This window comes from Microcaecilia unicolor, chromosome 2 (assembly GCF_901765095.1).
Source record: "Microcaecilia unicolor chromosome 2, aMicUni1.1, whole genome shotgun sequence".
NCBI classification, from domain to species: domain Eukaryota; kingdom Metazoa; phylum Chordata; class Amphibia; order Gymnophiona; family Siphonopidae; genus Microcaecilia; species Microcaecilia unicolor.
Genome location: NC_044032.1, coordinates 237,577,793 through 237,603,254, shown reverse-complemented (window position 1 = coordinate 237,603,254; position 25,462 = coordinate 237,577,793). Strand labels below are relative to the sequence as shown.

At 41.1% G+C, this 25,462-nt stretch overlaps 1 protein-coding gene across 1 annotated transcript in view; it reads left to right on the top strand.

Moving 5' to 3' along the window:
• Positions 1–12,297, top strand: part of VLDLR (very low density lipoprotein receptor) — a 120,411-nt gene extending 108,114 nt beyond the window's left edge. The window contains exons 17-19 of the mRNA XM_030193820.1: positions 8,855–8,935; positions 10,459–10,628; positions 11,607–12,297. Of these exons, the coding sequence (XP_030049680.1) occupies positions 8,855–8,935; positions 10,459–10,628; positions 11,607–11,642 (287 nt within the window). The 3' untranslated portion in view covers positions 11,643–12,297. The remainder of the gene's footprint in view (positions 1–8,854; positions 8,936–10,458; positions 10,629–11,606) is intronic.
• Positions 12,298–25,462: the final 13,165 nt, after the last annotated feature.

Sequence of the window (25,462 nt, the reverse complement as noted above, 5' to 3'; positions counted from 1 at the left end):
TTTCTCTTTCTTCTGCCTCTATCTAAAAAAAAAATAAAAAAAAAATTTTAAGCCATTGTAGTTCTTTTTGAGTGCTTGTGCTGTGGGAAGATTGTGGGGCTTCAGTACCTTGGAGGTCACAAGACTGGCTATTTGTTTTTCTTTGTTTATTTATTATTCTCAGTGTCTGAGCCTATTAAGTCTTGTGCACACTGCAAGGGTAAGCTCTTAGCTATTGGTTCCTGCATGCTTTGTTTTACTTCTATGAACATGCTGCTTCGTATTCTGTACTGCATCTCCAGGAGCTCAGTCTGGTCCCACCCTGATGTTTTTGGCAGGCTCAGCGCCAAGGGCTCCTGCACTCCATTTTGTCAGCAGGTTCCTCACCCACTACAGTGTCCTGGGATGTTGGATTTTGCAAGGATAGAAGTCCTCTGCCCTACCGTTTTTGCCTGAATTTGTTATGACATGAGGCCGCCTTAGTTGGATCAAACTGCCTCTCCTTCCCTCATGTTGTTTTGAGAAGCAGCTTCCAGCTTCCTACAACAAGATTTGAAGAATGTTTCTCCTCAAGACTCAGGAGGCATATCTATGTATTCTGATGGTCCTGACTGACATTTCAGAGGCAAATGGGGGTGGTGATCCTACTGTAGATAGGCTGTTTTTTGTGTTTCCTCTGATCACAAAACTTATGTAGGCTATAAATGTTTTTCCCTGCTTCAGTCCTGTGGTCCTGCTCCTGTATCTTTCCATATTAGGCCATGCGGAGCTTTTTTTAGCTCATCAGGAAACATCTGATTCTAACCTCGGGTAGCTCGGACTATGTCCAAATTATATCCCCTTCTGTCATTTGATTTAGAGCAGTTTGCTCTGTCTAAGGTGGATGCTCTTATTTGGGTGGTTAATAAACGTACCACTTCCCTGTTGAAGGTGGCACTGTATTAAAGCATATGCATGATTGAAGCTTGCCTTTCAACTAGCTGTATTAAATTCTCAGGCAGCAATTTCTTCTCTTGTAGCCAGGGCTGCTTTATTGTGGATTCAACAATTTGTCCACATTGGACTTGCCTCCAGACTTTCTCCCTACCCTAGAGGTGGGGTTGTTCTATTTGTCACACTCGCCCACACCTAGCTAAACTGCATCAAGCGTCGCATGTTGATTATCTCCTAGTTGGTGAGAGGTGTGTGTGCTCGATGCAAAGAACTCCTAGCTCTCAACAAGTCCGTTCTCTTGGGCTAGAGTAGCAGACTTGGGAGGAGCTGAGGGAGATAGATGAGGCATATTTTCAAAGCATTTAGCCTTCCAAAGTTCCATAGAAACCTATGGAACTTTAGAAGGCTAAATGCTTTGAAAATGAGCCCCACTGGTACATAGAGGAGGCCTACAGCGATGTTATAGAGAAGTCCAACCTCCAGTCTGGCAAAATGGTAAAATAGTAGACTACTATAAAGAACAAAATTACATAACATATACAAAAGCAGGGATTAATGAGACAGTCAACATGGGTTTAGTGACGGGAAATCTTGCCTCAATCTACTACGTTTCTTTTGAAGGGGTGAACATGTGGAAAAAGGTGAGCCGGTTGATATTGTGTATCTGTAATTTGTACTAGGCTGCACATTTGATTTGCTATTCACTAAAACAACTTATGAAATCACAAAATATTATAGAAAAAATTATACATGAATTAGAATTGTCTTTACTCACCCACCAGCACAGCATCAGACATTAGTTTCAAGTTATAACAAACTTACAAAATCTAACATCAGTACCTCTGGTAATTATAAGTAATTAGACTAATTAGATAAAGAAAGGAGGAAGAAAGTTTGTTCCTCATACAAAGGTCACAGAACAGAGAAAGCAGAGAGAATAAATGAAAGATTCATAGTTATAGAGAATTAGTTTATCAAGAGGGGGAAGTAAAACCCCTTTGGGGAAAAACATAGGCCATTGGATGGATCTGAAACTCTCTCTAAGCATGCCTAGTTTTTGAGTTCCTTTGCAGCGTGGTTTTATAGGCTGTTGTGAGCATCCACCTCTCCTCTACCCTGGACCAATCATAGGTGCTGCATCTGGGCTGGAGACTTGTAATTGGGACTTTCATACGTACTGGAAGCTTGCAATTGGTCCTTGCCATACATCTGCTCAGTAACTTATTTTCATAATGGGATATACCAGGTATCTGAGTTGCCTTAGCAACATGAGACCCTATCAGAGCATGTGACCAGCCAGAAATTCCTTCATGTGGCTGATAGAAAAAAGAGATGGGGGATGGGAAATAGTGCCGTATACCTGAAATAAAACTGTATAGCTTTATAGCTAAAAATTATAGACAATTTTCAAAAGGCATTTGACAAAGTACCTCATGAAAGACTTCACAGGCAATTGGAGAGTTATGGGATAGGAGGTAGTGTTCTATTGTGGATTAAAAAAGGAGTAGGGTTAAATGGTTAGTATTCTCGATAGAGAAAGGTAGATAGTGGGGTTCCTCGGGAGTCTGTGCTGGAGCGGTGATGGCTAAGAAAGTAAATAGAATGTTAAGTATTAGGAATGGAAAAAGTGAGGACGTTATGCCTTTGTATCACTCAATGGTGCAACCACACTTCAAATACTGTGTACAGTTCTGGTCACCACATATAAAAAAAAAATAGTGGAATTAAAGGTACAGAGAAGGGCAATGAAAATGATACAGCGGATGGGATGACTTCCCTTTGAGGAAAGGCCAAAGCGGCTAGGGCTCTTCAGCTTGGAGAAAAGACGGTTGAGGGGCTGATATGAGGTCTATAAAATGAGTGAGTAGAGAACAGGTAGATGTGATCACTTATATACTCTCCAAAATTACTAGGACTAGGGGGCATGCAATGAAGCTACAAAGTAGTAAATTTAAAACAATCGCTCAACATGTAATTATACTCCAGAATTCATTGCCAGAGAATGTGATAAAAGCAGTTAGCAGGGTTTAAGAGGTTTGGATAGCTTCCTAGAGTCTATAAGCAGTGTAGTAAATTTAAAACAAATCGGAGAAAATTTTTCTTCAACGCATAATTAAACTCTGGAATTCGTTGCCCGAGAATGTGGTGAAGGCGGTTAGCTTGGCAGTGTTTAAAAAGAGGTTAGACTGTTTCCTAAAGGACAAGTCCATAAACCACTACTAAATGGACTTGGGGAAAAATCCACAAATTCCAGGAATAACATGTACAGAATGCTTGTACGTTTGGGAAGCTTGCCAGGTGCCCTTGGCCTGGATTGGCCGCTGTTGTGGACAGGATGCTGGGCTCGATGGACCCTTGGTCTTTTCCCAGTGTGGCATTACTTGTGTACTAATGTAAGTTGGACTTGGGGAAAATCCATTGCTTATTACTAGGATAAGCAGCATAAAATGTACTGTTGGGATCTTGCCAGGTACTTAGAACCTGGATTGGCCACTGTTAGAAACAGGATGCTCTGTCCCGGTCAGTATAGCAACACTTATGTTTTTATGTTCTCTGAGCGTCAGCTAAGGGTATGGCCTTGGCCATGTCGGCACAACACTGGCTGTGGTTGAGGCTTTGGGCTGCTGATGTGGCATCCCAATCTTATCTGGCAAAGTTGCCTTTAGTGAAACTAGCAAAGACCTAGGAGATTATGAGGTCCAGCAACTACCTTAGGACAAGCCTAAGCCTCATCTCCAGATGGCTAAGTCTTGTTTTTGAGAAGTGTGGAGGTATAGACCAGGGAAGACTAGTGCTTCTGCCCAAAAGCATCATTTTCCTCAGATTCGTGTCTTCCTTTCAGCGAGACAAGAAGCCCTTTTCTGCTTCCCCCAAGAACCTCTCCCTCTTTGCAGCCCTCGCAATAATGGAATTGAAGTTCTCCTTTATATGTAGATAGGTGGGTGTGTCTCCCACTTTCACAAGGAGTGAACCACCATTACTGCAGACCAATGGGTACTTGATATCATTCTCCACGGCTAGAATTGGCTACAAGCTAAAATTTTCAAAGCCACTAGCACATCTTTTCATGCTATCCCCTTGAAGCAGCTCTGCAAAGAGTTGGGTAGGGCTAACTACCATAGCCTCTTTAAGGTAACTAGGGGCCATTTAGCCTGTTCCTCTGGCAGAGGGGCTTGGGTCAATATTTATTCCATCTATTTTGTCTGGATGTTGAGTGCTACGCTTCTGAATGGAGACTTTGTCATAGGCTCAGTCCAGCCAGACATTCTCTTTATTGGACCTCAAGGAGGAGCCTGAGCAGATGCTGAGGCAGGAAAACCTTCCTCACCTGGGTATTGAGCACACTTCCAGAAACTCCAGGGTCTAGGTGGGGGTGAGTTGACTCTTGCTGCAATTCACCCAACCCAGCGCAGAACGTAGACAGGACTGTACTGCGAGGTTATCTTGATAAGGTACCTGAATTAGCCAATTGCCCAGTAAGGATGTACCTGGATCCCTTGCTGGTGAAGACTGCCACCGCCACCATAACTTTTGAAAGTGTGTGATGTGCAGAGAAACTTCCCATGTGAAGGCCAATTTGTGATATGAAAATAAGTCTCTATTAAGAAGGTCAGCACTCAGATCCAGAACCGGGCGAAGTAATTTCCACACAGTGGGGCCTTCTGGTTCTGAACCTCATGGCATCCAGACTCAATGCGCAAGTGTACAGATTCTACAGCTGCTTCAGGGAGAGACTTCCTAGGAGTGGATGCACTTGATATAGCTTGGCTATCAGATGGCTTCCTTTAGTGTTTCCTTCATGGCCTCTCATGGGAAGGACATTGCACAGGATTGCACCTCCTCCTGGGAAGGTCATTCTTGTAGCTCTGGACTGGCCCAGGTGTCCTTGGTATGCAGACCTCATCTGTCTTCAGATTGTTCCTTGGTTGACTGTTCCATCAGACGGGCTTATTGCACCAAGGTCCAGTACTTATGGAGGATACTTCACACTTTGGCTCTTGGGAAGGTGCGACCTGAGGAAGAGTTACAAGGATGATAATACTACCTTGCTGCAAGCCTAAAAGCAGTCCGCTTCTTGCTAGTGTGGAGAATATTTTAGAGCTGGTCTGCACAGAATGGTGTTTCTCTATTTTGTGCTTCCTTGTTAATCTCCCTTCAGGTGGGATTCTAAAAAGGCTTGGCTGTCAATTCACTCAAGATGCAGGTGTTAGTGTTGGCATGTCAAAAGCAAGATAACAGAATGCCTTATTGGCTGCTCACCCTGATATAGCACAATTCCTCAAAGGAGTCGCTCATCTGCATTCACCTCTTTGCAATATTTTTTAACATCGGACTTTTCCTTTTTTTCAGGAAGGTCTATTTTGCAGAATACACTGCCTTGCGACGGTTGGATGTGGAGTGTCCTTATTTCGCTTTCTTACTGCTACCAACAATTTCAGGCAGTCCATCTTTGCCTACTTTGTGGGACCCTGGAAGGGTTTGCCAGCTTCCAAAGCAACAGTGGCTTAAGGAGGCTATTTTTGGCTTGCATTCTGAGGGGAAGATCTGCTTCTATGCACGTCAAGGCTCATACCAGGTCTCTGACTTGTCAGTCTAGGGCAATTTGGTAGAAATCTGTCAGCAACATGGTCTTCTCATGCCTTTAAGCATTACAGTTTGGATGTGTCGGCTCGAGCAGATGCTTCCTTCAGAGCCACAGTTCTCACTGCAGGGATGCGAGTCCCTCCCCATTAAAGACTGCTTTGTACATCCCATTTGTCTGGACAGATCCTTGGGACATAATAGAAAAAGTAATCATTTTCTTTCCTTTTAGTCCCAAAGGATCAGTCCAGATCCTGCTGTTCTGTGATGGTTTCTGTTTTTCCAGGTTCTGTGTAATTTTGGGTGTTTGTATTCTGTTTTCGTTATTTCTAAAGCACAAGTTTTGCCCTTTATTTTGTGTATTTTTTTTATATCTAGAGGCTGGAGTTTTCTCTGGAAGTCACTCTTCCACTGCTTTTATCAAATACTGACTTGGTTGCTAAGCGCAAGAGCTTGAGGCATAACTCGACATCTCCACCTGCTGGCAGATGGTCACAACCCATGTGTCTGGACTGATGCTTTGAGACTAAAGGAAAGGAAAATTTATCCTGTAATTAATCATTCTGGCCACAGTCTGTGTGGAGGTGCTGTCCATTCCTGAGACACTGCTTTTGTACAGGAACTTCTCCTTCAGCCCCCTTTCTGTAATCTTTCTATTTTGCTGCTGCTTTTATAGTTATTCAGAATATGCCAGGTGCTCAGATGTAGTAGAGCCTCTGCATAATAGGGCTGGATTAATTTGTCAAGCTAGTTCAGACGCTTAAACAGGTTTTGAGTAAAATGGAGCAAACTGAACAGCCAATGATAACCAAGCAACAAAAGGGATTGAGCATTCTCAAATCTAGTCACACAGCTCACGATCTCTACGTAGTGCTGTGGAAAGCTTGTTTTTACATAAATCAACTTCCAAGTCCTGAGTTTAAAAAAAACAAAACTGTATATATATTGTAACTCTTTGCCATTTCTGTTGCATGCAGGGTGACATGAATTTCTATAAAGGGGAGGGAATAAGTATCTTGGCTCTGGTCCTCTGTAAAGGCACTCGTGTTGCTTCTAGCTTTGTGGAGATTTTTGATGCTGATTTCATCTTTTAAAGTATACCATACCACTACTCATGTTTCTGAATAACAAAAGGCTGGGTCTGAAGAGGTGGTAAACATCTCCCTTCTATTCTCATCTGCCTGCAAAGAAAGCAGTGAAGTTTCCTGTTAAAGGACATGGGGAAACAAACTTAAAACACCCTTCAGTTTTCCAAGACTACAGTGTCCTTATCTGCAGAGATGTGCAAATGTTTTTGCAGGCCCGCTTTCTCTAATTTAGGTGCTAGCTGTAGTTTGCAGTGGCATATGAGGAGCAGGCAAACAACTGGTTAACATATGGCAAAAAATTGTGCATGAGGCAGTTTTAGCAATAGCTTGCTAATGAAGCAAATTAAGGATTATAAAATTGAATAGCTGAGGTTCTGTATCTGCATAGCAATTAAATGCCTTCTGAGTGGTAGAACCTGGAATCTGGCCTAGATTTAGTTTTTCTGCAGAACTGCTAGAGCTTAGCTAACAAATTTGAAATCATGATTAGCAGAACTGGTCATCGTACAAGGTTGCCATTAAGCCATACCATGACAGTTCATGTGCAGCTGAATTAGAAGTGTGATCTGCTTGGAATAAAGTTTAGGGATGCTGCACAGGGATAGCACTAATCACTTTATCTTCCATGAGGAAAGGAATTATCACATGATTGCAGCTAACGGTACCAGGTTCTCAAGAAGCATGTGCTCCCCTATTAAGGACAAAGATAACAGACAAGTAGCTGCTGATTCAGGTGCACCAGAAGCAAACAGCATGAACCTGCTGAGCCCAAAATTTAAAAATGGAGTAGAAACTTATCCACAGCTGGTTTCCCAGAGGTGGGGAGGAAAACAGGGTGACTGCCCGAGGTTCCCTTGGCAAAGCCAAATGTCACTGAAGCATAGCTTCAGGACACCAGGCACTGCCACTATTGGGTTGCAATCTTCTTTTTTTTTTTTTTTTTTTTTTAAACTAGAATAGTGCTGTAGAGGCTTGTAAATGTTTTTTTCAACATGTGGGTTACCCTTAGATACCAATTTTTTAAACTTAGTATCAGGACCCTTTAACAAGTCTAGAATGAGTTCAAACTTGACACTGAGCTGCTTTTCTCTGCCTTTGCTCCAAATAATGTAGCTTGGTAGTCTGAGGCAATTTTGCACAAAATTTCCCCATCCTAAGGCCTGAAATGTGTTCCAGCCCTCCCCAGTTCCCCTCCATTCTTACTGCAGTTCTCTAACACCGTTCTGCCTGCGCCCCCTCCTCAAGTCTTCTCATGCATATAATACTCCCACCTCTTTTCTCCTGCTCTCCCCAGTGGCACACTTGGCTTTCTGTTTCCACTCAGCCATTCTCCGCCACACTCTTGGCTGGCATTATCCATGCTTCTGTATGCAGGAGGAGGGAAGTGGCCCAATACACAGCATCCATCTGTGCCGCATCTTGCTGCTGGATCTCTTTATGGGGAGAGTGGGAGACAGCAAGCAGAGATCAGATGCTGGTGCCCATGCAGAATTCTTCCAGGAGTATGTTCTGGCTTCTGCCTCTCTGGGAGGTTTGTGCACTGTGTCATTTTTCAGCCATCTATGGTAGAATGGCCTGAATCTGCTGAATCACTAGGGTATCACTCAGTATGAAAAGCTATATTTTGTGGTAATACAATTTACATGAATGTTAACACTTGAGCTGTCCTGTACACTTTTAGGACTGCTAAACTCTGTAGAAAAGTGAATCTGGCTTGAGGCAGAGATGAGGCTAATGTTTCCAATCATGGCTCTGACACCTGACAGTTCAGCACAGGGGCATAACCAGACCTCGTGGGAGGAGGTCAGAGTCCTGCTGCCCTGCCAGCACCCTCCCCCCCCCCCCACTGCTGCAGCAAATACCTTGGCCGGTGGGGGTCTCCAACCTCTGCCAACTGAAGCCTTCTCCAGTGCCACCACATTGCCTGCCCTGCTCTCTTCCCCCCTCATGTCCTACACGCTCCTTTTAGTGAAACACCAGCGCTAGCAGGGGTTGGGGACCTGCCAGCAAAACCAGGGGCCCAGAGGAAATTTGGGGGGGGGGGGGGGTTATGGCTCCATATAGCTACGCCACTGGTTCAGCATCACAGGCTGTAGAAAAATGCACATATGTAAGCACCTGACTTCTGATGTGTGAGGCTCCAGAACTGGGTTTTCAAATGTTCTTGAAAATGAATCCAGTATGACAAGTGCTGTAAGCACCTGGTTATATAAACGGACATCACTTTTTACATGATTGAATGTAGAAAATTTTGAATGTTTTCTATTTAACAGAACATAACCTGAGCACCCCACTGTCTGAAGCAAACACTTCCACAAAAGGCACTTCAGCTGCATGGGCCATCCTGCCACTGTGTAAGTAGGAACCAGTTGTATTGGTTTTTAGCATTTTTGTTGCAAGTAGTAAAATCGTTACACTATTTAGACTTTTGCAGTTTTGGTCACACTTAACTTCATTCCCTAACACCATCCTTTCATCTTCCTAGACACTCAGACTTGTAAAATGCTGCAAAACACTGGAGATAGTAAACATTGCAGCATGAACCAGAGTTCTGCCTTAGCCACTGCAACTTTTTTTTTTTAAATCTGTTTCAGATTCTGCTTTGACACTGTTCTTGGCCCTAATGAATTTCCACTCGGATAGTTATGAATTATAGCCAGATGTACCTGCAGTGGAGCAACTGGGAGTTCCACAGTTTGGGAACTGCCATGGCTGGCTAGAACCATGCCACAGACCTGTGACAGTGGAGCATCCCCAGAAAGCAGTGGCGTAGGAAGCGGGGGGGGGGGGGGGGCGGTCCGCCCCGGGTGCACGCCGATGGGGGGTGTCGGCTCCGCGCTGGTGCACTGCCCTCTCTGCCCCGGAACAGGTTACTTCTTGTTCCGGGACAGAGAGAGCAGTGAACCAGCGTGGAGCCGACACACCCCAGCAACGTGCAGTCGGGGCGGATCGGCCCTCCCGCCCATCCCTCGCCGCAGGTATGCGCTCCGGGGGGGGGGGGGTGCGCTCCAGCAGGAGGAGGGTGCGCTGTGCTGCACCCGGGGGGGGGGGGGTGCGCAGCGGCGACCCACCCCGGGTGTCAGCTCCCCTCGCTAAGGCTCTGCCAGAAAGTCTCATTCAAAAGGTTATGAAAGAAAACTTAGTACAAAGTAAAGCAAAATGCATCTTGACCCACCATAATCAGTTTAGCAAACCTTTAATATCTAGAATCAGATTATGGTAAGTCTGACCATTTTGGACTGTACATACCAAATCTAGCTCATTCAAGGTTAAAGAACTCCTGTTGCATCTGCCTGACCAATTTGTCATGTGTAGTGTAGGTTACTTGAGGTTTCATGAACTCATTCAGTTGAGTGAATTACACTGGTTACTGGTCTCTTAAGAGTTCAAGGTTCTGATCATGACACTCAGAGCAGTAGAGTAACAGACCTAGATATTTGGTAGGGAACAAAAGTATGATTCAAGCAAGTGTTTCTAGAATTTTCCATAATTGTTCGACTCAAAGGAGGCCAGACTATGAAATAGGCTAACTTTTTCAATAAAGGCCTTTTATGACAGAACAAATTACCTGGAGATCTATAATTCAAATTGACTTCTACAAAAATTCAAATGGGCAATGTTTCCAATGGTGGAGGATGAGTTTGGGCAAGCGAAAACTGGGTAGGTGTTAAGAGTAATTTCCATTAATGTGTTTTTTATGAATGATTACAATTTTAAAACTGCTACTTTGACAATTAGTGCATAGTAGATAGTGTCCATTTTTCTTTAATGGGAAAGTGAGGATGATGTGTCATAATTTGGAAAGATTAAAGGTGCAGCACATGGCAAATTGTTTCTGTAAACACTGATGTAACATCCTAAAACTTGTGTTTTGAAGTGCTAGTGGCAATGGCAGCTGCTGGTGGTTACCTGTTTTGGCGGAATTGGCAGCAGAAAAATATGAAAAGCATGAATTTTGACAATCCAGTGTACTTAAAAACAACAGAAGAGGATCTGACGATAGATATTGGTCGACACAGCAGTTCAGTAGGACACACCTATCCAGCAGTAAGTGATTACTTGGGTCTCTCCAATGCCCACCACTTTACAAACACAAAACCTAGCTCAGTGTTCTGAGGACTGGATTGAGAACTTAAAATGCCTGAACTCTGCAACACTGCATAACTAAAGTACGTAATGGACATACCACAACTCTTGTGCTTTACGATTCCTTAATGTGACCATTCCACATGAATCTTATTTTACCACATCCTTGTATTTGTTCACACCAGAGTCAGCGAATGCCTCTCCGGTATTATGTAAGCCACATTGAGCCTGCAAATAGGTGGGAAAATGTGGGATACAAATGTAACAAAATAAAATGGTAAATTGCTCTGCTGAACACACAGTAGAGCTGTTGGGGACACTTCCAGTCCCTTTGTCATAAGCACCCAATGGTATTTGCACTCTAGCTTCATTCTAGTTTTGTAACTGCTCTCCTGATGCTTACTTTACCCCTCAACTATTTGGAAAGCACAAACTCAGATCCACACAGGTTGCAGTTTTAACTCCTATGTCTGAAGTCAGGATATCTGCTCTTATTTTCCTAAACCTATTTCTACACTACATCCTGCAGCTTTTGTGTTTTTTTGTTTTTTTTTTGTTTTGTTTTGTTTTTTAAGAACCTAAAATTTTTGGTAGTTCAATACTATTTAAAGAAAATAAGAGGATAAGAACTAATAAACTAGAGCTAGTAGGATTTTTTTTAATCTCTAAAAAATCAAGGTTATACACCTCTGCAAAACCATTGTAGATATTCTGAAAACCTGACTGGACCGGAAACACTGCTCTAAGGCACCATGATATAATGCAATGGGTCAGTACCTGCCTTTTGGATCTCTTATGTTGCATTAACTTTCAACAAAGGTTTCTTGGCCTCATTAGAGGCTCCAAACTTTCTGGTTTGTATTTAATATGGGAATAAGCATAGAATTGATACTAACATATCCACAGTAATTCTAAAATGTATTTTTTTTCTATTTATAGATATCGGTTGTAAACACAGAAGATGATCTATCTTGAGAATAACTCAGCTTGATCAGAATTCATCCATCAGTCCCCTAGTTTTGTTTTTTTTTAATTGATGAGGCCTGTGACCAAGCAGATTAGGATTCAGTCCTGGAAGAATGTGACCATATCATCTGTGTGGACCAAGTGTGTACAATGGATGTCTATAACATGTATAAACTTCTGTAAATATAGATGCGTTTTTGATGTGGTTAACATTGTTACAAACATCCCCCACTCTCACCCCCAAAACCTATCAGTATTAAGAGCACCACAGGCCAAGTAAATGTACAGAGCACTTTCCCTAGAAAGCCATATTCAGTAATGAACTGTGCTGTATTGAACCCTCCTGTACATATTTGTAAAGGCTGTAAATTATATTCAGAACAATCACTGTTCTCAAGCACTTTGAAACATTTATATGTAAATATGTAACACTACACTTTGGGAGGACTTTTTTCCAATGGTGGGGTCAATGGCAATAAAAGAAAACGGGTTACATGGATCAAATTGCCAAAAAATTTGTAAACCTAGATGTACTTTTTGTATGTGTGAATGAAATTGAACTTGTATGACTTTTTATAGAGGTGTGCAGAGGGTGAGTGATATCACAAGGACCACTGTAAACTTTTCAAAATGATTTAAAATAAATAATTTATACAGATGTTGCTCTTGCAAAATACCTTTCCTTGTGCTTTTTGGGGAAGTGAATAAGTTGTCTGTGCAAAGGGTGAAATGGGACCAGGAGTCTGCTCACGTTCTATTTCAACATAGAGCACACCTTCCAGATTCCAAATTGTGACCATGGAACATCAAGGCAAATACAATAACCATGACTTACCACTGACCCACCTTTTGTTCAAATTTTAGTTGTCTTGCACATGAGGCAAAGATAAAGGAATAGAGTAGTTAATGTCGGAGTAGCTACATCTCCCCCACTCCAATTCACTGAAGAGGTCTTCTAAAAGGAGAGCATCACCCTGGTGCAACTGGAAGTAATCCTGTAGCCAGAACCAGCACACCAGGGGATGCAATATCCTCACACAGAGGAGTTGTCTCCAGGAGCTACTGCCCAGGAGGGAAGGGTTAGGACGGCTGTTGTAGTTGGTGATTTGATTAGGCATGTAGATAGCTGGGTGGCTGGTGCGAAGGCAGACCTCACGTGTCACATAGGATTTTAGATAGTGCTGGGGTGGAGCTGGCTGTCTTGTGCATGTGGGCACAAATGATGTAGGAAAATGTGGGAGAGGTTCTGGGAGCCAAATTTAGGCTCTTGGGTAGAAAGCTCAAATCAGAACCTCTAGGGTAGTATTTTCCTAAGTGCTACCTGTTCCATGCGCAGGGCCCAAGAGAAGGCAGAGCTCCGGAGTCTCAATGCATACATGAGGCGATGGTGAAGGGAGGAGGATTTTTAATTTGTCAGGAACTGGGCAACATTCTGGGGAAGGATGGGTTCCACCTTAACCAGGGTGGGACCAGGCTGCTAGCATCTTCATATTAAAAGGAGACGGAGCAGCTTTTAAACTAGAAACTGGGGGAAGGCAGACCAGTTCAGAAGCACATGGTTCAGAACAAGGTATCTTTCAAAGTTTATCACCAAGACAGGGAAGATAGGGTATCCCGGTAGCAAGGTTGCAAAAGAGACCATAGAATAGGACAGGTGTCCTTAAGTAAACATCAGACAAGATTACAAATTAACACTGTCAACTAATGAGCAAGATGTAAATAGGAGCAACAAACTTTGAAATGTCTATATGTGAATGCCAGAAGCCTAAGAAATAAGATGGGAGAGTTATTGGATCTAATTTTTCATTTAGTGCAATATATTCTAGGCATCTGAGACCTGGTGGAAGGAGGATAACAAGTGGGACACTCATACCAGGGTACAAATTATATCGTAGTGATAGGGTGGATCAAGCTACTGGTGGAGGGGGTAGCATTGTATGTTAAGGAGGACCTTGAATCAAATTGATTGAAAATTCTGCAGGAATCAACACATCTTGGAATCCCTATGGATTGAAATTCTTTGTGTAAAGGGGAAAGGATAGTGATGGTGTACTACTGTCCACCTGGCCAGGATGAATAAATGGAAGTAAAAATGTTATCAGAAATTAGGGAGGCTAACAAACTAGGCAACACAATAATGGGTGATTTCAATTACCCCAATATTGACTGGGAAATGTAACATGGCATGCTAGGGAGGTAAAATTCCTTGACAATCAAGAACTGCTGTATGGAGCAGCTTGTACAGGAGACAAGAAGAGAAGGAAAAATTCTAGACCTAGTCCTTAGTGGAGCAAATGATCTGGTGCAGGAGGTAATGGTGCTGGGGCTGCTTGATAACAGTGATCATAATGTGATCAGATTTGATATCTGCTTTGAAGTAAGTACATACAGGAAATCCAATACATTAGCATTTAAATTTCAGGAGACCATGATAAAATGAAAAGAATGATGGGGAAAAAAAAACTTTGAGCATCTGCAAAGGTCAAATATTTACATCAGTCTAGGATGCTGTTCAAAAATACCATCCTGGAAGCCTAGGCCAAATATATTCTGTGTATTAAAGGAGGAAGAAAGACCAGAAAATGAGGCGAAGGAAGCTATTGGAGCTAAAAGAAAATTATTATTTTCAGTCAGATCCTTCTTCCATTTTCTTAATTAACAGCATAAGAATGGCATGTGACATGGAAAGCGCTGATAAAAGAAGGCAAAGCGATTTTGAAAAAAGATTGCATTGGAGGCAAAAACACATTTTTTTTTAGGTATAATTAAAAGCAAGAAGCTGGCAAAAACTGGTTGGACTGCTAGATGACCAAGGGGTAAAAGGGGCACTTGGGGAAGACAAAGCCGTAGTGGAAAGATTAAATGAATTCTTTGCTTTGGTCTTCACTGAGGAAGATTTGGGAGAGATACTAGTGCCAGAAATGGTATTCAAGCTGATGAGTCAGAGAAACCGAATAAAATCTCTATAAACCTGGAGAATGTAATTGCGCAATTTGACAAATTGAAGAGTAGCAAATCTGGACCAGATATTCATTCCTGAGTACTGATAGAATTGAAAAATGAACTTGCAGAACTATTGCTAGTAATATGTAATTCATGATTCCGGAAGATTGGAGGGTAGACAATAACATTTTTTTTAAGGTTCCAGAGGAGAGCCAGGAAATTATAGACCAATGAGCCTGACATTGAAAATGGTAGAGACTATTATAAAGAACAAAATTACTGAGCATATTCAAAATCATGGATTGAGACAGTCAATATGGATTTAGTGGAGGGAAATCTTGTTGCCTCACCAATCTATTACATTTCTTTGAAGGGGTGAACATGTGGACAAAGGTGAGCCAGTTGATATTGTGTATATGGATGTTCAAAAGGCATTTGACAAAGTACCTCATGAAAGACTCCAAGGAAACGGTAGAGTCATGGGATAGGAGGTAGTGTCCTATTGTGGATTAAAAACTGGTTAAAAGATGGAAAACAGAGTAGGATTAAATGGTCAGTATTCTCAATGGAGAAGGGTAGATAGTGGGGTTCTCCAAGGGTATGTGCTGGAACCACTGCTTTTTAACATTTACAAATGATGTAGAGATGGGAGTGAGGTAATTAAATTTGCTGACAACATGGTTAATCAAAGTTGTTAAATCGCAAGAGGATTGTGGAAAAATTACAAGAGGACATCATGAGACTGGGCATCTAAATGGCAGATGACGTTTAATGTGAGCAAATGCAAAGTGATGCATGTGGGGAAAGAGGAACCTGAATTATAGCTATGTAATGCAAGGTTCCACATTAGGAGTCACTAACCAGGAAAGGGATCTAGGTATTATCATTGATACGTTGAACCCCTCTGCTCGGTGCGTGGCAGCAGCTAAGAAAGAAATAGAATGTTAGGTATTAGGAAAGGAATGGAAAACACAAATGAGGATAAGTACATAAGTAATGCCACACTGGGAAAAGACCAAGGGTCCATTGAGCCCAGCATCCTGTCCATGACAGCGGCCAATCCAGGCCAAGAGCACCTGGCAAGCTTCCCAAACGTACAAACATTCTATACATGTTATTCCCGGAATTGTGGATTTTTCCCAAGTCCATTTAGTAGCGGTTTATGGACTTGTTTTTTTAATGATTTTGTATCACTCCATGGTGCGACCACTCCTCAAATATTGTGTTCAGTTCTGGTCACCACGTCTCAAAGATATAGTGGAATTAAAAGGTACAGAGAAGAGTGGTGAAAATGATAAAGGGGATGCAACAACTTCCCTATGAGGAAAGGCGGCTAGGGTTCTTCAGCTTGGAGAAAAGACGGCTGAGGGAAGCTATAATAGGTCTATAAAATGAGTGGAGTGGAACGGGTAGACTTGAAGCACTTATTTACTCTTTCAAAAATACTAGGCCTAGGGCGCATGCAATGAAGCTGCAAAGTAGTAAATTTAAAATGAATCGGATAAAATATTTCTTCACTCGACATGTAATTAAACTCTGGAATTAGTTGCCAAAGAATGTAGTAAAAGCGGTTAGCTTATTGGGGTTTTAAAAAGTTTAGATGGCTTTAGTGGGGTTTTAAACAAAGGTTTGACTGGCTTCTTAAAGGAAAAGCCTATCGACCATTATTAAAATGGACTTGGGGAAAATTCACTGCTTATTTATAGAATAAGCAGCATAAAATGTACTGTTTTGGGATCTTGCCAGGTACTTGTGACCTGGATTGGCCACTGCTGGAAATGGGATGCTGGGTTTGATGGACCTTCTATACTTATGTACTTATGAGGTAGCTTCAGAAATGTGGGTTTAGTTTCTAGTTTTGTCACAGCTGAGCTAAGCAGAAGCATAAAGGAAGAGCACATACAACTACAACCATATGACTAGGCCACATAGATGGGCCAGGTCTCATTGCCACTTTGTGCCAAGATTCTCTCCTAATCTGTGTACCAATTGGGCTTGTAATTTCCTTCTCTAACTGTTCTGGGAACTGGCACTATTTTTCAGTTTGGTTTCCTAAAGAACCGGCTATATCAAATCCAGAAGACAGAGATCTAACCTCTTGGCAGATCTAGATCTGGTAATCTCTCTCCAGGTAAGAGAAATGGAAGTGCACTGCCATATGAGAGTAAAAGAGCCTCTACACAAAAACTTTTTTTTTTTGATTATTCACTCATCATAACATGACTAATTTCTTACTATAGGGAGCTTGTGTTCAGGATATTTTTCCTTCAAATGATACAAAAACAGCAGTGAAATTGATAAGGTTCTGAAATGTGATCATTACACCCCTTCTGTGATGAGCACTGGCTACCCATAAAACAATCTCATAATTCTTACAATGGTACATAGGATACATGATTCTAGTGTCTATACCTTTCTAAGACATGAATACCATTACTCATTCCAGAACCCTTCGTTCATCTCAAATTGCCTGGTTGTGCCATCTTTTCCACACTATTTGATTTTTATCCTCTCTAGGATATTCAGTGTATCAAGTCCTACCCTTTGGAATGCACTCCCTTCCAGTCTTTGTTGAGGGCTGAGGTTGGACACCTTTAATCTAAAGTTAGGTTTTCAGGATTTCCCCAATGAGTAAGCATGAGATCTATTTACATACAATGGAAGCAATGCATGCAAATAGATCTTGTGGAAATCTGGAAACTGGATTCTGGCCCTCAGACACGGACAAATCCGTTTATAGAACAATCCCATACCAAATTTAAATCTGGCCTAAAAATGCCTATGCTCTGCCTTCTCTGCCCTTTTTTGGATGGCTAATTTTGTTGATGTAAGCATTGTGAACTATGCACAGAACAGATTTTTAAACCTATCCTATCAACTATTGCATTTCTTGCATATGATTTATTGTAAAGGACTCTGAAAGAACATAAGGAATAGCCATTCTGGGTCAGACCAAAGGTCCGTCTAGCCCAGTATCCTGCTTACAACAGTGGCTAATCCAAGTCATAAGTATGTGGCACAAACCTAATTAGTAGCAACATTCCATAGCAGCAATTGCAGGGCAAGTAGTGTCTTCCCCCATGTCCATCTCTAACTATGCACCTTTCCTCCAGGAACTTGTCTAAAGCTTTTTTTTTTTTTAAACCCAGATATGCTAACCAGTTACCACATCCTCTGACAGCAAGTTCCAGGGCTTTAAGTGAAAAATTTCCTCCTGTTTGTCTTTAAAGTATTTCTATGTAATTTCATTGTATTGCCTAGTCGCTTCACTTTCAAAATTGATTCACTTTACTCGTTCTGCACAATGCAAGATTTTATAGACCTCTGTTATATCCCTCTTCAGTCATCTTTTCCAAGATGAAGAGCCCCAACCTACATAAGTACATAAGTATTGCCATACTGGGAAAGACCAAAGGTCCATGGAGCCCAGCATCCTGTTTCCAACAGTGGCCAGGTCACAAATACCTGGCAAGGTCCCAAAAATGTACAAAACATTTTATACTGCTTATCCCAGAAATAGTGGATTTTCCCCAGTCCATTTAATAATGGTCTATGGACTTTTCCTTTAGGAAACTGTCCAAACCTTTTTTAAACTCTGCTAAGCTAACTGCCTTTACCACATTCTCTGGCAACGAATTCCAGAGTTTAGTTACACGTTGAGTGAAAACTTTTCTCCGATTCGTTTTAAATTTTACTACATTGTAGCTTCATCACAAGCTCCCTAGTCCTAGTATTTTATGGAAAGCATGAACAGATGCTTCACATCTACCCGTTCAACTCCACTCATTATTTTATAGACCAAAGCACATAAGCACTGCCGTACTGGGAAAAGACCAAGGGTTCATCAAGCCCAGCATACTGTCTCTGACAGCGGCCAATCCAGGCTTCAAGAACCTGGCAACCCCCCCCCCCCCCCAAAAAAAAAAAAAAAATTAATAATGTTCAATGGACTTTTCCTTCAGGAATCTGTCCAGACCCCCCTTAAACTCCGTAAGGCCAGCCGCTGCTACCACAGTCTCTGGCAATGAGTTCCAGAGTCCATCTACATGCTGAGTAAAGAAAACCTTTCTCCTATTTGTTTTAAATCTACCATATTCTAGCTTCATCTGTGTCCCCTGGTTCTATTATTGTTTGAAAGTGTAAACAAATGCTTCACCTCTGCTCTATTCAGCTCATTATTTTGTAGACCTCTATCATATTTCCCCTCAGCCGCCTTTTCTCCAAGCTGAAGAGCCCTAGCCGCTTTAGCCTTTCCTCATAGGGAAGTTGTCCCATCCCCTTTATCATTTTCGTCGCCCTTCTCTGCACCTTTTCTAATTCCACTATATCTTTTTTGAGATGCAGTGACCAGAATTGAGCACAGTATTTGAGGTGCGGTCGCCTCATTTGGGAGAAGTTCCATCTCCCATCATTTTGGTCACCATCTGAGCCTTTTCTAATTCCACTAGCTTTGAGATACAGCAACCAGAATTGAACACAATACTCAGTGACCATGGAATAAGATGTATTATCTTGCTCTTTTACATCCCTGCCCTAATTCCTAGAATCCAGTTTGCTTTATTGTCTGCCGCCACACACAGGGCAGAAGATTTCAATATATTTTCTACAATATGTAATTTTTTTTGAGTGCTGTTTCATAAGGTGGACCCTAGCATTGGGTAACTGGGAATGGGGAAAAATGAGGATGTTGTAATGCCTTTGTATTGTTCCATGGTGCAACTGCACCTCAACTACTGCATGCAATTCTGGTTACCGCTTCTCAAAAAAGATATAGTGGAATTAGAAAAAGTACAGAGAAGGGTGACAAAAGTGATAAAGGGGATGCAACAACTTCCTCTTTAGGAAAGGCTAAAGCGGCTACGGCTTTTCAACTTAGAAAAAGGCTGAGGGGAGATATGATAGAGGTCTATAAAATGAGTGAAGGGGTAGACATGAATTGCTTTTTTAACTCTTTCCAAAAATACTAGGGGGTACATAATGAAGCTACAATGTAGTACATTTAAATCGGAGAAAATATTTCTTCACTGAACATGTAATTAAACTCAAATTTCTTGTCAGAGAATAGCTTAGTGGGGTTTAAAAAAGGTTTGATAACTTCCTAATAGAAAAGTCCATATATTAAGATGGCCTTGAGGAAAATCCACTGCTTATTTCTAGGATAAGCAGCAAAACTCTTTTACTGTTTTGGGATCTTGCCAGGTACTTGTAACATGGATTGGCCACTGTTATAAACAGGGTGCTTGGCTTGATGAACCTTTGGTTTATCCTAGTATGGCAATGCTTGTTATGTTCAAATTAAGCTCTGTAAGGTAGAGATAGCAAGTCAAACTTTTACAAGTTTTAGACTGTAATAGGAACATGCTACAAACGTTACATATTCAGACCATAGAGAATTGATTACTTTAACTATCCCTGCTAACTTTTTCATATGACCCTACAGTAGCTGGCCAGAAGGTAATGTAAAACATATCGGTTCAAATAAAGAAAGTAGAACTTTGCACAATGCCTGGCTTTCAGATAATTAGCTAAACAGAAACCATGCCATTCATGAAGAGGATATGCATTCACAACAATGCATAGGTTAGTCCAGTGGTTCCCAAACCTAGTCCTGGAGGCACTCTATCCTGTCAGATTTTCAGAATATCAACCATTAATGTTCATGAGAGATTTGCATACAGTGGAGGCAGTACATGCAACTCTCATGAATGTTCGTGGTGGATATTCTAAAACCCTGAGTGGCTGGGGTACATTCAGCAGAAGATTTGGGAACTATTGGGTTAGCCAATTTCTGATATATTTCTGAGCTTTGAAAGTCTAATAACCCATAAATATATCATCTTCAGACACTTTTTTCTTGGTAAATTAAACTATCCTGAAATTGAGCCTTTTAATTGAATGTTTGCATCAGCTCATTAGATAGCAAATAATAGATATGATGTATTAAATAGTTGGAAAACTCCTGGAGGTGATGAATATATGGCTGAGGTTTATCAAGTTTATCACTCTCCTATCTCTCAAGCTATTGCTTTGGTCTCATGATCTGATAATGGAACAGCTACACCCACTTTTTCAGAGGCTCTAATCATTTGTTTGGGAAAATGTTTAATTTATTAGGCTCAAAATTACAGGCCTGTCTCCCTTATTCATTTATATTGCAAAATTCATGCCAAGGTTTTGATTGAGGCTTTATGCTGTGAAGGATACTTTAATCCAGAAGTTTGGAAAGGATGACTGGCTGCAGAAAAAATTGCTTGCCTCAACTGAACACCTAACTTGCCTTCTTATGCTGTTGCCTTGTCACTAGAAGCAGAGAAGGCATTTGAGAGTCTTGAGTGGGAATTTGTTTAATGCTATACTATTCAGGCTGGGTCCTAATTTCATCTGCAAAGTTAGATTCCTTCCTTCTTTCTACAATACTTACTTATTCATTAATCTTGAATAACTTTGCTGTAAAAGGCTACTGGGCAAAGATGTCCTCCATCACCATTTATAATCACTTTAGAAGCCTTATCAATGGGTGTTGGAGCCCAAAAGAATTTTTTCGGATAATGTAGTAAATGATGGCAATTAAAGACCTGAATGGTCCATCTAGTCTACCCAGCACTCACACTCATCACTTCATCATTAAACTAACAATGAATATGATAAAACTTGATTTATGTCCCAGAAATGCTAAAGAAAGATCACAAAGTCTGCCCGGCACTGTCCTTATCATTCCAACTACTGGAGTTGCCGTCGAAACCCACTCCAGCCTATCTGAACCCATCTTGTCATTTGGGACAGACTAAAAGTCTGCGTAGCACTGTTCCAGCTACTGAAGTTGCTGTCAAAGCCCTTTCCATTCTGGCTAAACTAGATTGCCATATACAGGACACAGACATGCAAGTCTGCCTGGCACCAGCCTTATTCTTCACAGTCTGAGTTGCCATCTAAGTGCACTTGACACATCCACACTGCAGCAGTCTAAGGTTTTGGGGGGGGGGGGGGGGGGGGTGTTTGGTTATACCATCCATTTCTAATTAGAGATTCTGTGTTCATACCACACCTTTTTGAATTGTCACCATTTATATCTACCACCTCCCTCAGGAGGGCATTCTAGGCATCAGACACCCTCTCCTTGAAATAATTTCCTGACATTACTCCTAAGTCTACCACCCCACAACTGCAATTCATGCACCTGTCATGGAAAGTGTTATAAACATTTTATGCTTATTGTATTCATCTATCTGTATAACAAAGGTGGTATCTCAAAGCCATGACCCTCTCAGTTTTGTTTCATTTTTATGGGCAGGTCACACACTTCTTGGGGTATAAGATTAAATGGAATAAAACTGAACTTACAAGTAGAAAAGTAGCCTAGTGCCTAGAGCAGTGTGCCAAGAATCCCTAAAGATCCAGGTGCCCTTGGGTAAGTCACTTAACCCTTCTTGTGTCAATTTGATTGCAGCCTCTGTGTGGGACAGAGAAATACCTGAATGTAACTATTTTAAATCCATGTATTTATCAAGAATACAAAGTGCTTTAGGAATATTAACAGGATATTTTTTTGCAACCTTGGAAGACACAAATCAATGTAGAGGGGCAGAAACTTTAGTGTTAATTTGCTGCCACTGACTTCAGAGAGGGCATTGGGTCAGTTAACTCACTGGTAGCCTCCATGCATAGGAAATATTGTTCTTTTTGCTAAAGTGTGGTATGTTTTTGCACTTACCATGCATTAGGTGCAAAAACTAGTCCATAGTAAGTACAAAGCCTGTGTGGTAATGGCAGGAGGTGTGCATTTACTACACAGTGACTGTTACATGCACAGCAGTGCTGTTTATCCCCCCCCCACCCCCCCCACCCCTCCCCCACCCTGTTTCCATCCCCTCTCCATCCTTGATCTCCCTTATCTTTAAAAGAAATTGCAAGAAATTAGAAGGGACCTGTAATAAGGAAGGAACTGAAATAAAGAAACTGGAGGACTGCATTGAACAAACATAAAACTAAGATTAAAGAAATACAGTTCATGTATTCATCTAGATGTTAAACAAGACATTTTAATTTTATATGCAATCCTGCCAAATTAGTTGAATAAGATTATTCCTAAAATTGAAGATATTGCTTAATTTTTCTAAAAAGGAAAATTTTGGAAAAATAAGAGCATCCCTTCTGAGACTATCCTGACTTCGCTGTTAAGTGAGATTCATGCAAAACTAGAGCATGGCTATATTGCCTTGGTTGTTTCACTTGATCTATCTGCAGCTTTTGATTTAATTAATCATAAACTACTTCTTGACAGATTAGGTGAGATTGGTCTTTCAGGGACAATTATGAAATGGTTTATATCCTTTCTTACCGAACGTTCATTTAAAGTAGTTCAGCAGCAATTGTCCTCTACAATATACAATCTACCATGTGGGGTTCCACAGGGATCGGTCCTGTCCCCATTACTGTTTAATCTATACGTCAGTCCCTTGGCACTTCTCATTCAAACAATGGGTATTAGTTTTTATTCATATGCGGACGATTTTCTTCTTATTCATTATGTTAAACCATCTAATATGGATCTTACACCGCTACAAATCTGTCTGGATAAAGTGGCAGATTGGCTCACAACACATCAAATAGTATTAAATCCAGATAAGACTATAACATCTTGGATAGTGGGACAGGGCACATGTCCAGCAGTGGTACCTATGCTATTTGGCCAGAACATCCCTACAGTTAAATCCTTTAGATACCTTGGGGTTATAATCAATTCTGCTTTGACTTTTGAGGAACAAATATCCGACGTAGTGAAAAAATATTTTTTCCATCTTAGGAGACTTCGGTCAGTTAGGAATTCAATTAGTAAGGATTCCCTTAAAACGTTGACATCTGCCTATATTACCTCACGCTTAGATTATTGTAATATCATATATGCAGGGATCACTCAAGCTAGCTTGAAACGACTACAAAGAATACAGAATACTGCAGCACGTATGATTTGTAGGGCCCGGAGGGATGACAGAATAACACCTTTACTACATCAACTGCATTGGCTTCCGGTTGAAGCAAGAGTTAAGTTTAAAGCCTTAGTTTTGACTCATAAGGCTTTTTATACACTAAATCCTGACTATCTGTCAAATCTAACTATTCCTTACACTGCCACACGAACCCTTAGATCCCTGACAGACAACAGGTTAGTGATTCCTCCTCTTGCTAGGGCTAGATGGGAATCTACACGGAATTCGGCTTTTTTCTATTTGTCTCCCTCTCTTTGGAATGGCCTTCCAAAAGAGATCAGACTTGAGAAATCTTACTTTCATTTTCGGAAACTTTTGAAAACCTTCTACTTTATCAATTATGTAGAACAGAATTTAGAATAATGGAAGAAAGGTTATAAATGGGCATCTGTAATATATATTAAATCAAAACTGTATTGTTTGTCTGTGTAGATTATATTATGTATTTAATCTTGTATTTGCGGTGCTCTCCTGTATACTAAATCATGAGTTATACTGTTTTTCATCTTATGTAGCTAGTTTGTGGGTTTGCTGTGCTTTCCTGTAATGACTGGAGTTCTAATGTTTGTCCAACCTCTACATATTGTATTGCTTCTTTTTTATAAATTGTAAACCGTTCTGTTTTGCAGTAGCAATAAGATACGGTATATAAATTGACGTAAATAAATAAATAAATAAAAATAAATAAATTTAACTTTCAATTGATAAGTAAAGATCCAGGTATTACATCTGATAGGATATGGGATCATTTTCTGCCTCCTACAGTCTCAAATTACAATAATCATTAAAAAATATTCCTCTTCTCATTGTCAATTGCCCAACTTATTTGATGAAAGATGCTTCTCAGGAATTTTTTTGGACATTTTATCTTTATGATTAAAGGATATTTCTTTTTTGTACAGGTACGTTTCCAAGTTCATTGGATGAAATCATACACCTATTGCAAAAATTCCTAATTTAAAATTGAATGATGTGACTACAGACTAGTCACATTCATATCCTTTTGACAAAAGTTATGGAAGGAATAGCTGCCAGACAAATCACTGAAAATTTAGACCATTATCTTCATTCTTCACAATCTGGTTTCAGAAGTGGATATAGAGACAGTTTTTGGAACACTATTGAAATTAGATCATGTATAGGTACTGGAAATCAAGTTTTATTAATGCAATTTGATTTATCAAGTGCCTTTGATCTTGAGGATATTGAGTTGTTAATGGAAATTTTGAATTGTCGTGCAATAGGAGGAGAAGTAAATGATTTAAGGCAGGCCTTGACAAATTTTCTTGGGATTTAGGAGCCAGCCCAGAAACTTAAGATCCAGCGGCTGATACCTTTCTCAACCCCCCCCCCCTTCTCTTGTCGCCATGGTCTCCATTGATATAAGGAGCGGGGGGGGGGGGCACTATTCTAAAGTCTGAGCTCCTACAGGGTTCTTTTACTAAGACTGTTTGTTTTTAATTTTCCTTGTCCATGGGAAAAAGTGGGCTTATTAAATCAGACCCTTAATGCATCACTGAATGCCACCCAATCTAGCTCACTCTCTTCACCCCATTCATCCTCTCAAATTGTCACCCAGTCTGTCTCTCTCCCCCTCTCCCCTATCACTCTCCATGCCTTGTAGTCATCCAGTGTCTTTTTTTAGCCTATTCCGCCTCACCTGTCTCCCTCCTCCCTTATGTCAGCCACTAGTCCTATTTCTTATCTCAGAATACCTTTTTGTTTGGGGGTGCCCAACTCTGCCTCCATCTCCACCACCAAACCTTCCCTATGATCCCATAGTCCCCTTCATGGTGTCCAGCATCTCTCTCATTCCTTCCCTCCCAACACTCCCACCCCTGATCTCAAGCATCTCTTATTCCCTCCATCTCAACCCCCCTAGTCTCCAGCATCTCTGTC